Source organism: Cebidichthys violaceus, unplaced genomic scaffold, assembly GCF_023349555.1.
Source record: "Cebidichthys violaceus isolate CVI_PGR_0920_01 unplaced genomic scaffold, fCebVio1.0.p SCAF_1, whole genome shotgun sequence".
NCBI classification, from domain to species: Eukaryota; Metazoa; Chordata; class Actinopteri; order Perciformes; family Stichaeidae; genus Cebidichthys; species Cebidichthys violaceus.
This window is the reverse complement of record NW_027176262.1, coordinates 10,725,610-10,738,169: the sequence shown is the minus strand read 5'-3', so window position 1 is coordinate 10,738,169 and position 12,560 is coordinate 10,725,610. Positions and strand designations below refer to the sequence as shown.

Sequence of the window (12,560 nt, the reverse complement as noted above, 5' to 3'; positions counted from 1 at the left end):
AATGTTTAATCCGTTTTTCTTTGATCTGCTCTTATTGATTTTCCTCTTCGTTAGACTGGTGCATTAGCGTCAGCCTCATTTCCCTGAGTGACTGCTACACTGCGCTGTGACCTGTGGTAGTGATGAATGGGGGGGTGACAGTGCAGATAGTGATGAGTGGGGATTCCCTCAATGAAACTGAGCTCTCAGTGTGATGTCATGCTATTGATCTAATATTTCATCTCAATTCACAAACACGAGTGCATTGAAATGTGTTGTTTAGTGCATTTCCCCCGGATGTGGTAGTAATAACTCAGCCTTTTGCATGAAACGCCCTCTGTTTCCTTCTGCTCTCTCTTTTCAAGATGTACAAAGGAAAAGATGGGGAGGAGACAAGCCGTACATTTAAGCCAGATCATTTATTTTTACGAGCCCCTAGACTCCTCATAAAAAATGACAATGCTGTGCTCAGGATAATTTCTCCAACAGGATTCAGGTTGAAACAGTGGAGCAATACGGTTAGAGCTCCACCTTGTGGAGGGCCAATGTTATTACAAGAGTCAGAGAAGTAACTTGGCTTTATTTTTATTTTATATGACTTCTGACTATAGATAACAATTTAGAAACAACATAGCCACCTAAACTCTTCAAAATTATTTATTTAACATTTGGCTTGAAAAAACTACAATAATGGTGTTGCTGTGGAGTCGCACAACATCTGGTGTGGGGACATATTTAGAAAGATATCCAACAGTTAACTAGTGTCAATCAATCAGGGTCAAATGGATGATTTTTTTTCTATACATGATGAGAACATTTATTGAAACAATATTACAAATCGGAACAATAGCAAAGGAATAGTTCAACATGTTGGGAAGTACGCTTATGTGCTTCCTTTCCGAGAGTTAGATAAGAGGACAAATACACCTAGTGTCTGAGTGGTAAATATGTAACTAAGTAGCTTAGCATAAACACTGGAGATGAGGGGAAGCGGCTAGCATGGCTCTGTCCAAATGAATGCAAAATCCACCTACCAACACAGCTGAAGATTGCATGTTATAATGGTGTTGGACAGAGCCAGGCTAGCAGTTTCCTCTTGTTTAAGGTATTTATGCTAAGTAAGCGGGTGCTATCTCCAGCTACATGTTTTGCATACAAACATGTGAGTGGTAGGCCATCGATCTTCTCATCTACCTCTCTGCAAGAAAGCACGTAAGCGTACTAATAAACAAACCTGCACACGCATTACATTTACATCTCCACACATGTTTATATGCGTTACATTGACACTTCTTTTTGGGCTATTATCTCTGTACATCACATATTCTTTTTATTCTCAATACTGTGAATATTTACACATCCCCTAGATGGTATTTTTGCACATTTCTTGTCAATGAACCAAAGCAAACACCTTGTAAACTTCACCTTAAGTGAGATTATAAGAGTGAAAAGTTCTTAATTTAATAGGTTGTCTCACTCATTGTTCCGAGGAAATAGAAAGACATCAGAATAGGAGGGGCTTACAACTTTCTGATTTAAACTGATAAACCTGGATCATCTTGTGAAAGTCAATGCAAGTGTGGAGATTTGTGATTTACCAACGTTACTCTTCTTTAGCTCATGGCTTCTCTGGTCCTCAAACCTCTGCTTCAGTCTCCTGTCAAAACATGCCTTTGTACTTGTTCCTGTCCTCCTGGTTCTTCTCCTCCATGCGCATGTTCAGCACAGCCAGCTCCCTCTTGACGGCCTTCTTCATGCCGGGATCCAGGTCCAGCACCCTGCTGAAGTCCTGCCGAGCCTCGGCCTCGTTCCACACTTCCGCGTGGGCCTTCCCTCGCAGGTAGTAGGCCTTAAAATCACCTGGAGGCCAAATACAAGCATGTTTGTCAGCAGCTCTTGTCAACAATACAATATTTAATATATAATACAAGCATACAGCTTGATGTTCTTAACTGATGTAAAATATTTGCAAAAATGTAATAATTCTATGTCTTTTACTTTGTTTGGTTTACGTGTGCATCTATGAACACATACACATATAGGGTATTTCTCAAAGTATAGCAACCGGCTGGAATGGGATATTGTACTTGGTTGAACCCCTCCACCATGGTAGAAGTACACCATCTGTATATAGTAAGTGGAAGTAGTCACCATGATTCACCCGTTGTTTTAAGGTGACAGAATAGGGTCACAGGCAGTATAGCTGACCCTAATCACATGTTTAACCACCAAGATGTTACAATTAACTTTCATTAGCTGAAAACACAATGTGAAAGTTGTAAGAGAAAAACATCGACAACTTCCAGGCTGAAAAAACGCAGTGGTAGCAACCTGTGAATCACAAGGTAGCCCCGCCCTAAATCACACCCTACTTTATGGTCTTTTACTCTAAATGGGACCATCATTTACTAAATGAATATTATGCGGTATTGAAGAGGACTTGAAAACTAGTAATTGAAACCATAAACTCTTATTTACAATGTTTACTCCGGTAATAAATCGAGTGTAAGTTTCTCATAGCCTTCCATTTGATCTGACTTGTTAGATGCTAGTTCCAGACACTCCCGCATTGACTTCACTTTTCAGAACTGCAGGTTGCCGCCTGAGTCGCACACATCACACCAGTCTCTGTCGGTGCCAAACCTGGGTGCTGGTTGATAATGTCGCTGGTGTGCTCGATGGCCTCGTAGTATTCTTCCATGCGGAGTAGACACTGGCAGTAGTTGAGCGTTAAGGTGTTGGCCATCTTCTCCAGCTTCAGCCACGGGACCTCCCATGCTTTTTCCTGAAGAGGAAAGTGGTTTAGATCCATGTCTATGCATACTGTTTTATAGAAGGAAATATGATTTTAGACCGATGATTTGCTGTACCTTCGTCTGAACATTCTTGATGCAGATGATGGCCTCCTTGTACTTTTGTGTGGCCTCCTGGTAGTGTCCTTGTTTGTAGAGCTTGTTGCCCTGGCCGTGCAGCACAGGAACCACCTTCAGCCTCTCCTCATCGCTCATAGCCCACGTCTCCCTGTTATACTCGCTAGGCTGCTGCACCTACCAAACACACACATTGTTTAAAAAAACCCCAAAAAACCCCTCCTCTCTTGTAAAGCTTCCTTTTGACACAGATCCACACAAATCTGTGTGGCCGACTCTGTTCTGTCTCACCCTGATCAGCTCCAGGACAAAGTAGAGGGGTTTTGGTTCCTTCATCAGCTCATCCAGGTCGTCGTAGCCAAGGCTGTGGTAGGCGAACATGTTGGCCATACCACACGTATGGATGTGCCAGTCCACTGGGTCTTTGCCCTCTGCAATGCGCCTCATACTCTTGGCCACAAGTGGATAAACACCAGTGTGCTGGAGAGGGGAGAGGATCGCAACAGTCAAAATATAAAATGGAATTAGACTAAAGGTGACTTTTGATATTTAAGCCTCTTTCAAATTCTGTCTTATGCACTTCCTGTGATATAGATCATACTTCTCCTACTGCAGTTACCATAAACAGGAATTGTGATACATCTTGCATCAAACTGATTAAAGATTGATTGCAATTAAAATAAAAATTAGTTGTTTCACATTATCTCCAGTCCATCTCCTCAGTCTAACGTGGCAAGTTTGCCCTCCACTGGTGTGTGTGTGTGTGTGTGTGTGTGTGTGTGTGTGTGTGTGTGTGTGTGTGTGTGTGTGTGTGTGTGTGTGTGTGTGTGAGAGAGAGAGAGAGAGAGTGATGCAGCCATGTTGTTCAGAGGAGTGAATACATGCTCTAAGCCCCATCAAATCTAATCAGAGGAGGCGAGTCACTAGTGCTGATTCAGCCGGAATCAGAGCCGATTAGGGAAAAGTGAGGCTGTTGCAGATTACTGACAGTATGCCTCAACCCATCTGTCTCTGAGACACACCCACACACACGAGCACTCACACACCAGAAAGAACAAATGATAGATTGAATAAGATACACCTTCAGCGACACATTCAGAGGAAGTATGTTTGCCTCATAACACCTGTCTCTGGTATCGGGGCTTATATATTTATATATTACATATCGTTATAGTCTATGGAACAACATTTCATTACAGGAGGAGGTCACACAGCAACCACATTCATTATAGTTAAGTAAAACTAAACTGAAAGTTAATCAAATGTTCCTGAGGCAGTTTTCTTATTACATGAATACAAACCACATTTATCATCATTATTATTTTTGTTATGTAAGTGTTTATGTTTCAGGCAGCCTGTTGATCCAGTTTTGAAAAGAGCACCCCACTCTGTTCTTTGCATGTATTGTCTCGATACATCTGTGTTCATTTTCTGTTTCACGAACAGCAGAGTAATCAAGTGGGTGCAAGATACTCAGCCGCATGCGTATGCTTTATGTTTAAGCTTCACTTGTATAAGTGGGGCACTTACAACACTTGTTATTAAAAGCAGGGTTTGCAACTTCCACATCTGCAGTGTGACGTCGTTCTGAATAAAGTGAACAGTCTAACTTCTCAGAAGGGATTTGTACTAACAGACAATGATGCACGGTGCTTAATAAGCAAGAAGGAAAACAAGGCAACACACAAACAGATTAAAACAGGAAACAGCTGACACTTAACGTCTTTTAGCACTCACAATGGTGTCACACCAGAATTCAGCCACCTCCCCAATCCTCATGGAAGACAACAAGGTCTCCCAGATGTCTAGTTTAAACATGTTGCCGATCACTATCTCCATGGGCGTCCCCACCACTTTGCTGTCGTCTATCACTGTGCGTTCATCATCGCACAACTGGGTGCGGAAGTGGAACGTCACCTGGAGTAAAAAGAACCATAGAGAAGGAGAACCACACAGAGAGAAGAGCTACACGAAGCTTCCTCGTTACAACTATACAGTGTGGACAGAAAGTGGGAGAAATAACAGCTTTAAAATGGATTAAGACTCTTTCAGGTAACGCAATGAGCTACTCCCATATTTCATGATACCAGTGCCCTCGTATACAGAACCAGTACTATTTGAGAATGATTTTATGAACCTAGGATGAGGTCAAATGCCTGAAGTGACTCATCAGTCATCAAACTTCCACTGTCAGAAAGCAAAGAAGGAAACTGCCATTTAACCACATACAGTTCGTCATGAGTGTAAGAACAGGGAAATGGCAAGACTACACACTTGTGTGACACCTCTTGAAAAATAATTGCACACATACATAACTCTTTACCGTATAGACTCATTTTGTCAAACCTGATGCAGATGGTTCGAGGTGTATTAATTTAGGTTTTGAAAATGTTCTTCTCATTAAAGGGTCATTGTCTACCAAGGGGAATTGCAACTACACGAATGTGCCTCCCCTCACCTCATAACAGTTGCAATAGCTTCAAATTGGCCCAAGAAAAATAAATAAATCTCAAAGTAATGAAGCCATGCATCATCAAACCTTCACAGATCATAGTCTCAGCAGGCTATTCACTTTACTGTTCCTTATTGCTTCTTTTAAATCTGGTTCTTATTAAGAGGAGACACATCTGAATGAATCCATTATTAGATCATATATCAGAAGAAAACAGCATATCTGTTATGCTTAAAATCAAGTCTACATGATATATTTATGCTTTGCAACCATGGTCTAGAGAAATGGTTTGCTCTTTTGTCTCTGCATGCTCAAGATGCTGTGCATAATTAGTGTGCATGTTGACTTCTATTAGTACCTCCAATTAGATTTAGAACACTTGAAACTAGCTTTGTGAGACACATTTTCAATCATTCAGCCATTTGTCCAAAGTACAGACCATAAATTACTGTTATTTTTCAGAAAATTGGTTCAGTTAGATTCTCAGTTAGGCTGTATAGTGAAATAGCTGTGTACTCACACCACTTAGTCTATAACTGATGACGGCCAAGTTGATTAGCAGTCCAAAAAGGGAACATAAAGACGTGATTTATCAGAAAATGTAAATAAATACCTTTGCCCCAGTGATGAGTTTTGGGATGTCTCCGGTGCCTCCATGCAGGATGTTTTTTTTGATTCCCTCCAAGCCCAGCAACATTGTATCCTGCATATTCGCCATCTTTTTTTTTAGTTTATTACTATGGATCACCTTTTACTACCATGCATGTGTGTGTGTGTGTGTGTATATATATATATATATATATATATATATATATATATATATATATAAATATCTGTGTGTGTCACAATGATGTGTGAGGTACAACATGTGTACATGGGTATGGATTACTTGGAGGTGTTCCTGGTGGATTAGTTTCAGTGGGGATAATGAGATTGGAGACTTCTCCTCCTCTCCTTATGTTTCATAATCTCTCTGCTGGTTTGAGTATTGGTCATCATCAGCACTTTCTCTGAATATTGCCGGACCCCAGAAACATCCTGAAAGGACAAGAAACAGAGTCTTTTTGGAAAGATTAAATTAGTTTTTTTTGTTTGTTTTCTTAGGTGTGCACGTCAATGTATGTGTGGTTGACTCCCAACCCTGTTGAATGTACCACGAGACCAGAATAAAAGTGCTTGAGGGAAAGAAAATAAACACAAATAGGCCTGTGAGAGTAGGACATGGTTTCCATTCCAGAGGAAATTTCCTGGACTTATGTGGATGTGGTGATCTGAACAATGCCGAGAATACTGAGAAATGGTGGAGGAGACAATTACTGTATGGACTCCTTGACCTTGTCTGTTAAACATCTGTCTACCATCTGGGCAGTGTGTGTGCGTATGTGTGTGTGAGTAATCCAAGGCTCCTGTTGTGTTTGTGAAAAAAGTCTGCAAGCAGTTTGAGGGGGCAATTATTCTAAAACATTACCCAGTGTTAATGCCTTATTCCGTACTAATTGTGCAAATAGAAAACCCCATAACTGCACCTTGGCAGCACTCACAATTGAATAACTTAACAGCTTTGTGTTTTCTCTGTGGAGCAACATGGAGGAATATGTATTTCACCATGTATTATCAGACAAGGTTACAGTCTTCTAATAAGATCTCGTTATCCTTGCAAAGTGCTGAAACATACTATAAAGTTAGCCTTTTTTTTCCAACTGATGTGACAGAGGAGTGGGCAACAGTTTTCTATCTACTTGGCAGCTCTGCAAGCACAGGCAATGAGGAGGTTCTGCACTCTCTTGTGGAGGAGATCGGTACTGCAGCAGGAGTTGGTCCTCTTCTTGAACCTTTTGGGCCTGATTTGGCCCCTTTGAGACATTTATATGGAATACTGGGCTACATAAATAAACTTCATACGACTTAATAATTCATCTATAATAGTCACAACAAACGGTGACTCCTCAGAGGTGGTAGGGGATGCTGGCTTCATGAGCAACAACATCATTATTATAATAATAATAATGATCCTATATACTTAAATAACATAAAAAAACCAAGTGAAATTTCTCCTTCACTGTGGAAACACTGGTCATATGGTGGGGTGCTTGGATGACAGGTTTGTGTTGCTATAGTTACACCCTTTTACATAACTATCATATCTGAGTTTAAAAGAAAAATAATGAAAAGTGCGATGTAATCATTGTTGGACAGCTGTCTGTACTATAAACAGGAAAGAACATTTCATGAGAGGTTTGTAAGGTCCGTGTCCTCACATCTAGTGAGTTTTCATAGGAGTGAGTGAAGGGAGAGCAGCGATAAACTCAACCTGTTGGAGAGGTAATACCATGACAATGGTGTGCGTTCTAACTGGGGCTTTGTGTCAGAGTGACTCATAAATGCTTGCGTCACACCGCCTACATCTCTCTCTGCTCTGGCTATGCGTGTCTAGCTGCATTTGTTTCTGTGTGTGTATACGTGCATGAGGATTTGCTGTATGTACATTGTAGCGTAGGAAATTGAATGTGCCAGTTTGCTGAATTTCATGCACACACGTCTTTGAGAGCAGCTTCAGCTACAAGCAGTCCTTCCAGCAGGAGGTACACCCCGGTCTCCATCACGTTTAGCCTTGCTGGAAACCCGTATCTGATGCATTAGTTCCACTTTAAGCAAATCATACTCTATTTTTGGAAAGTACAGTGGTGGATTTCCTGGGGAGGAGCCATTCCCTGTGTAGAAGCCATTCATTCATATACATAACCCACGTGGGAGGGCTCCTTCCATGACGCACAACATATACGCACATAGCATAATGTTTAAGAATGTGTAAACCTTTTGTGCTTGTGCTGTGAGAATGAGGCAGAGAGAAGCCATCTTTCTCTCCCTGTCAGACTGATGTGTAGAGCTGACCGAGCAGATCTAAAAGGGAGAGGAACATGCAATAAGAGCAGTGTGGGGCTCACTGTGCAATGTTGAGAGACAACACCACTACATTTATTTGGTAGATGTAGTCACTATGTATTTTGCTGATTTCAATTTGTAAAACCTACAATGATAAAATAATTAGCACCATCGAGGCCTGCTACAACATGAAAATGCTGCATACATTAAATTGTCAGTAAACATAATCCAACTAACGCTGACAGAGGTTTTCTGTTGCCTAATGAGTGCTTTTACTTTAAATTGCATTACATGGTTTTTTTTTGCCACATGAGGGCAGTGTGACAAGCTTCAAAGCAACATTCACATACTTCATTTTTGATATTTGATAGCGGTGCCTTGTAACCATGTAAATGTTTTGCATAAAACTGACTAATAAATGAGAATGTCGGCAAACTGTTACATATTAACACATCAGCAGACACAGAGCAACATTATCATGAATTGAAGTGTATTCACCTTTCTTTTTAACTGTCGTTTTGGCGTCCACCTGAGGGATATCTAACTCTTTAACTTCTAGATGCTCCACTATGTTCACCAGTCACTATGTGTGTCTGTATGTTGTTTGGTGCTGAGCAGGTAGTATAAAGTTGGTTTATCAGAGCTTTTTTTTTTTAAATGCCTGCTGCGGCTGGAAACGGGTTGATTGTTGAGAGTTAACCAAAACAGTGAAGTTATGGCCCGTAAAACCAAAACAACGAGCTGAAAGATGCTAAAATGCACCAAAGACTGCACAGTCTGATAATATTCTTTGGATCTGTCTCCACCTCTTTAACATACAAGTTAACTTGAGCAGTTGTAAGGAACCTTTTTAAGAGCAAGACATATACTATTATTACTTGTATTTAAAGTAAAGGATGGGAATAATTCATCGCTGCACTGACACACACATCCGCAGATTAAGACCAAGGCACCATCTCCTTTGTGCCTTTGTGTTTGTACGTGTGTCGTTGCATAGTGAATCACAGGCTCCCTGGCCACTTCCATAGAGGGAGAGAGAGAGAGAGAGAGAGAGACGCACGCACGCACGCACACACACACACACACACACACACACACCTGGTATGGTTAATCTACTATGCACACCTACATTCTGGGCTAAAGACAAATGCACAAATATTCTATCACACTCTCAGCCTTGCCCTGTTCCTGCACACACACAATGATTGAGGCGTGCTCTCTGAGAATCACAGGCATGTGCACACTGTGCTGCCTTGCGGCTGTACCCTCAGCTGGAAATGTGGATCTGACACACAAGCACTCATACACTTGCACATCAGTAATGCATATAACAGAATTCCTAACATGAGTGGAGACATTTTGCCAGAGGTTTCATCTGCTCTGACTTTGAAAGGAAAACGGCTTCCAACCTACAGATGCTTTCAAACACTCTTTACATTAATTATGTTGTCTTGCTTGAAAGTCTTTTATTCTTCTTTTATTTAATCAGTTTTAAGTTTTTGGATCATTCGCTGGTTTGGGATAGCCTGGCACAATTATTGCTTTCTTCATTTTGGTATAGCAAGGCCGTGGATTAAATACTTGGTGACAGATGTAATTTTAAGTGTTCTGACTGGATAATAGATGATTCACAGTTTTCTCCTTAGGTTACATATCAATATTAACCCTTCTTGAATTAATGCACTATATGCTGGACTTATCATTGGTCTTTTAAATATATGGCTGCTCTGGAAATGTCAATTTGCTCCTGAAAATCCGTTTCTGAATAAAAGTAGGGGGAGAAGATGCATAACACACTTTATTTAATATTTACTGCTTTGTGATAAATTTACTATCGGGAACAGTGAAGAAACGTTCCTCAACTCAACCGTCATTTGAGCATGCATACGATAATAAATGTCTGCGTTACTAGAAGTAATCCAGCAGTATTTTCATGTTGGTGTGTGTCATGGATTCTACAGCGAATACCATTCTGAATTGAACAGGAGAAGAATCAGAGATTGGACATAATAACAGCAACACAACATAATGCAGTTCTTTATTTACTGTCAATGAAGCACAAATTCATCCCTCATAAAATGAATAAATGATGCAACTTTTTTTGGACCTTTGATAGAAAGTGCAGCAACAATCTTTTTGGTTACCTGCACCATTGCAATGTAAGTATGTGGTGCACAGATGTGTACTATCAAATGATCCAAAACATAATAATAATAATAATAATAATAATAATAATAATAATACATTTTATTTATATAGCGCTTTAAAAGGCACTCAAAGACACTCATGGTAAAAAAACAAAACAATAAAAGCATTTATAATAAGAACAAAATCATAACAGTAAGGAACATGAGTCATTATGCACTTTTGCATCTTTTTCTTCCAATTTTGAAATCTGTCTTTTTGATGTAACATTGCTTCTGCAGTCAATAAATAAATATGAATTAATAAAAGTTATGCCTTTTTACTCTTCTACTCCACCAGATTAGGAAGTGAAATGTTGAAGATTTCCAGTCCATCCCTCATATTTCCTGCAAAGATTTAAAAAGGATAAGCAACATGGCAGCAGTTCTATCAAGCCAGTCAAATCCTCCAGGCTCAAGATTTCATATTTGGATCTTCCTCTCCACCTTTTAAACTGTGTGTGCCTTATTTATCAAAGGGACCAAAATGGAGGAAAGCTGTGCACACAACTTTCATTCATACGTTACAGATGTCTGTGGAATTTGAACAATCACCCGCTGGCCTAAGCTCCCAAACAATGTATCTACAAAGTTATGGTTGTATATGCCCTTCCTTCAATTTATCTAGTATTTATCACCAGATCATGCAGGTGTTCATGATATTGTTTCTAACCCTTGTAATGTTTCACTGGCACACATTTATAAGTCTAATTTCCTTGTAGGCTTTGCAGAACAAGGTCAGAGATCTGAAATATTGCATAACAAATGCCAGCCTCCCAAACATTTCTTACAATCTTCTGCAGTGAGTCAACAAGACAATGATAATTTGTTCTATGGCTAGTTATTCTTGGGAAAAATACTAAAGCCATATTTAGCTTGACGCAATCTAGGTCATGTGATAACTACTTAATTCTCTTTTCCTTGTGTAAATCCAGTCTATTCATCCAGCAAAACACATCCCTGACGTGTGTAAAGCACACTGCTGGCCACGAGTCAGAAAAGGTCAGAGGTCAGTATCACCGTTCTCTAAACCGCTGAGGCAGAAGACTTTTGACCCTGCAGTACCGCTTATGGCCAACAGGAAGACTGCTTTTTGTGTGTGTGTGTGCGTGTGTGTGTGTGTGTGTGTGTGTGTGTGTGTGTGTGTGTGTGTGTGTGTGTGTGTGTGTGTGTGTGTGTGGTAGCTAGCTAGCTATCTCGACTTGCAGCATTCTCAGGAGCAGCTTGCGCATGAGCCCTGTGAACGCATGCAGTGAGTTAATGACGGGCGAGAAGTTTCTGGAATGTCATAGCTCACATTTCCGAGATGTTGCTGCTCTTAAATTACACACACGTTTTACTTCAGTCTCGGTAGAGGGATATGAAATATACATAGTGCACTAACTGATTATTTCCTCTTGCATTCTATAGCCTGTAATCTTTTAGCCTGTGCACAAGGATCTGCATTGTTGTGCTCTGATATCCATGGCTCCGTCCTAATCCCCTCTTTCTTCAGAGCCGCTGGCCTTTGGCTCTGCAGTTCTTCCCAGCCACGGCTCCCCCTGACCGGGCCCCTGTCGTCCTGCTCTCCGCCTGGCCCCGACCTTTAGCTACATACCAGAACGCATAGCAGCCAGGACAAAGGGCAAATGCACACGACACATAAACACACTCATACAGTACATACCGGCTCCCTGTTGCTTATACACATGCAAAGGTGATTTCTGTGCCCCCAGGTCTGTGACGTGCAACAAGAAGGGAATAGATGAAATAAAGTGAATATACACACACGTTCGCGCAGCATGGTCGCTTACACAGTCACTGCTGGGTTACCATTCAGCTATTAGGGGATATTTTGGAATTGAACTGGGCACCTATAAGCCATCTCACACACACAATTATATATAAATACATGGATTACTATATTCAGGAATGGATGAACAAGTGATGGATCAGTAGAAGTAGTAAGAAGTATCTTCTATAAAAAGTAAGTGTGTGTGTGCAAGTGCAGCAAAATTACTTAAATATTAATCTGCACCACTACTCATCAGCAGGCCCTATTAACAAAAACACTGTCAGACTCCACTATGAAACTTAATACAATCCTATTTAAGCATCGTTTAGCCTCCTTTTTATTTATCGTTCAAGATTTTAAGTTACATATCTGTTGCTGGAACTCCTCTTATCCTGATGCCTGTAAAGTGTCAGTAATTG

The 12,560-nt window shown here is 40.5% G+C and overlaps 1 protein-coding gene across 1 annotated transcript; it reads right to left on the bottom strand.

Annotated features, from left to right (window-relative positions):
• Positions 1-1,639: 1,639 nt before the first annotated feature.
• aipl1 (aryl hydrocarbon receptor interacting protein-like 1) lies at positions 1,640-6,019 on the bottom strand. Its single transcript, XM_068718445.1, has 6 exons — positions 5,915-6,019; positions 4,587-4,766; positions 3,141-3,329; positions 2,850-3,026; positions 2,623-2,764; positions 1,640-1,839 (listed from the first exon to the last, which is right to left on the bottom strand). Exons 1-6 carry the CDS (start codon positions 6,017-6,019, stop codon positions 1,640-1,642), a joined length of 993 nt encoding a protein of 330 aa, XP_068574546.1.
• Positions 6,020-12,560: the final 6,541 nt, after the last annotated feature.

Coding starts and splice junctions, on each gene's coding strand:
- aipl1 (XM_068718445.1), bottom strand. CDS start 6,019: ATGGCGAATATGCAGGATACAATGTTGCTGGGCTTGGAGGGAATCAAA. Junction 3,027..3,140: donor TTGTCCTGGAGCTGATCAGG/GTGAGACAGAAC, acceptor TGTGTTTGGTAG/GTGCAGCAGCCTAGCGAGTA. Junction 1,840..2,622: donor CATTATCAACCAGCACCCAG/GTTTGGCACCGA, acceptor TTTGGCCTCCAG/GTGATTTTAAGGCCTACTAC.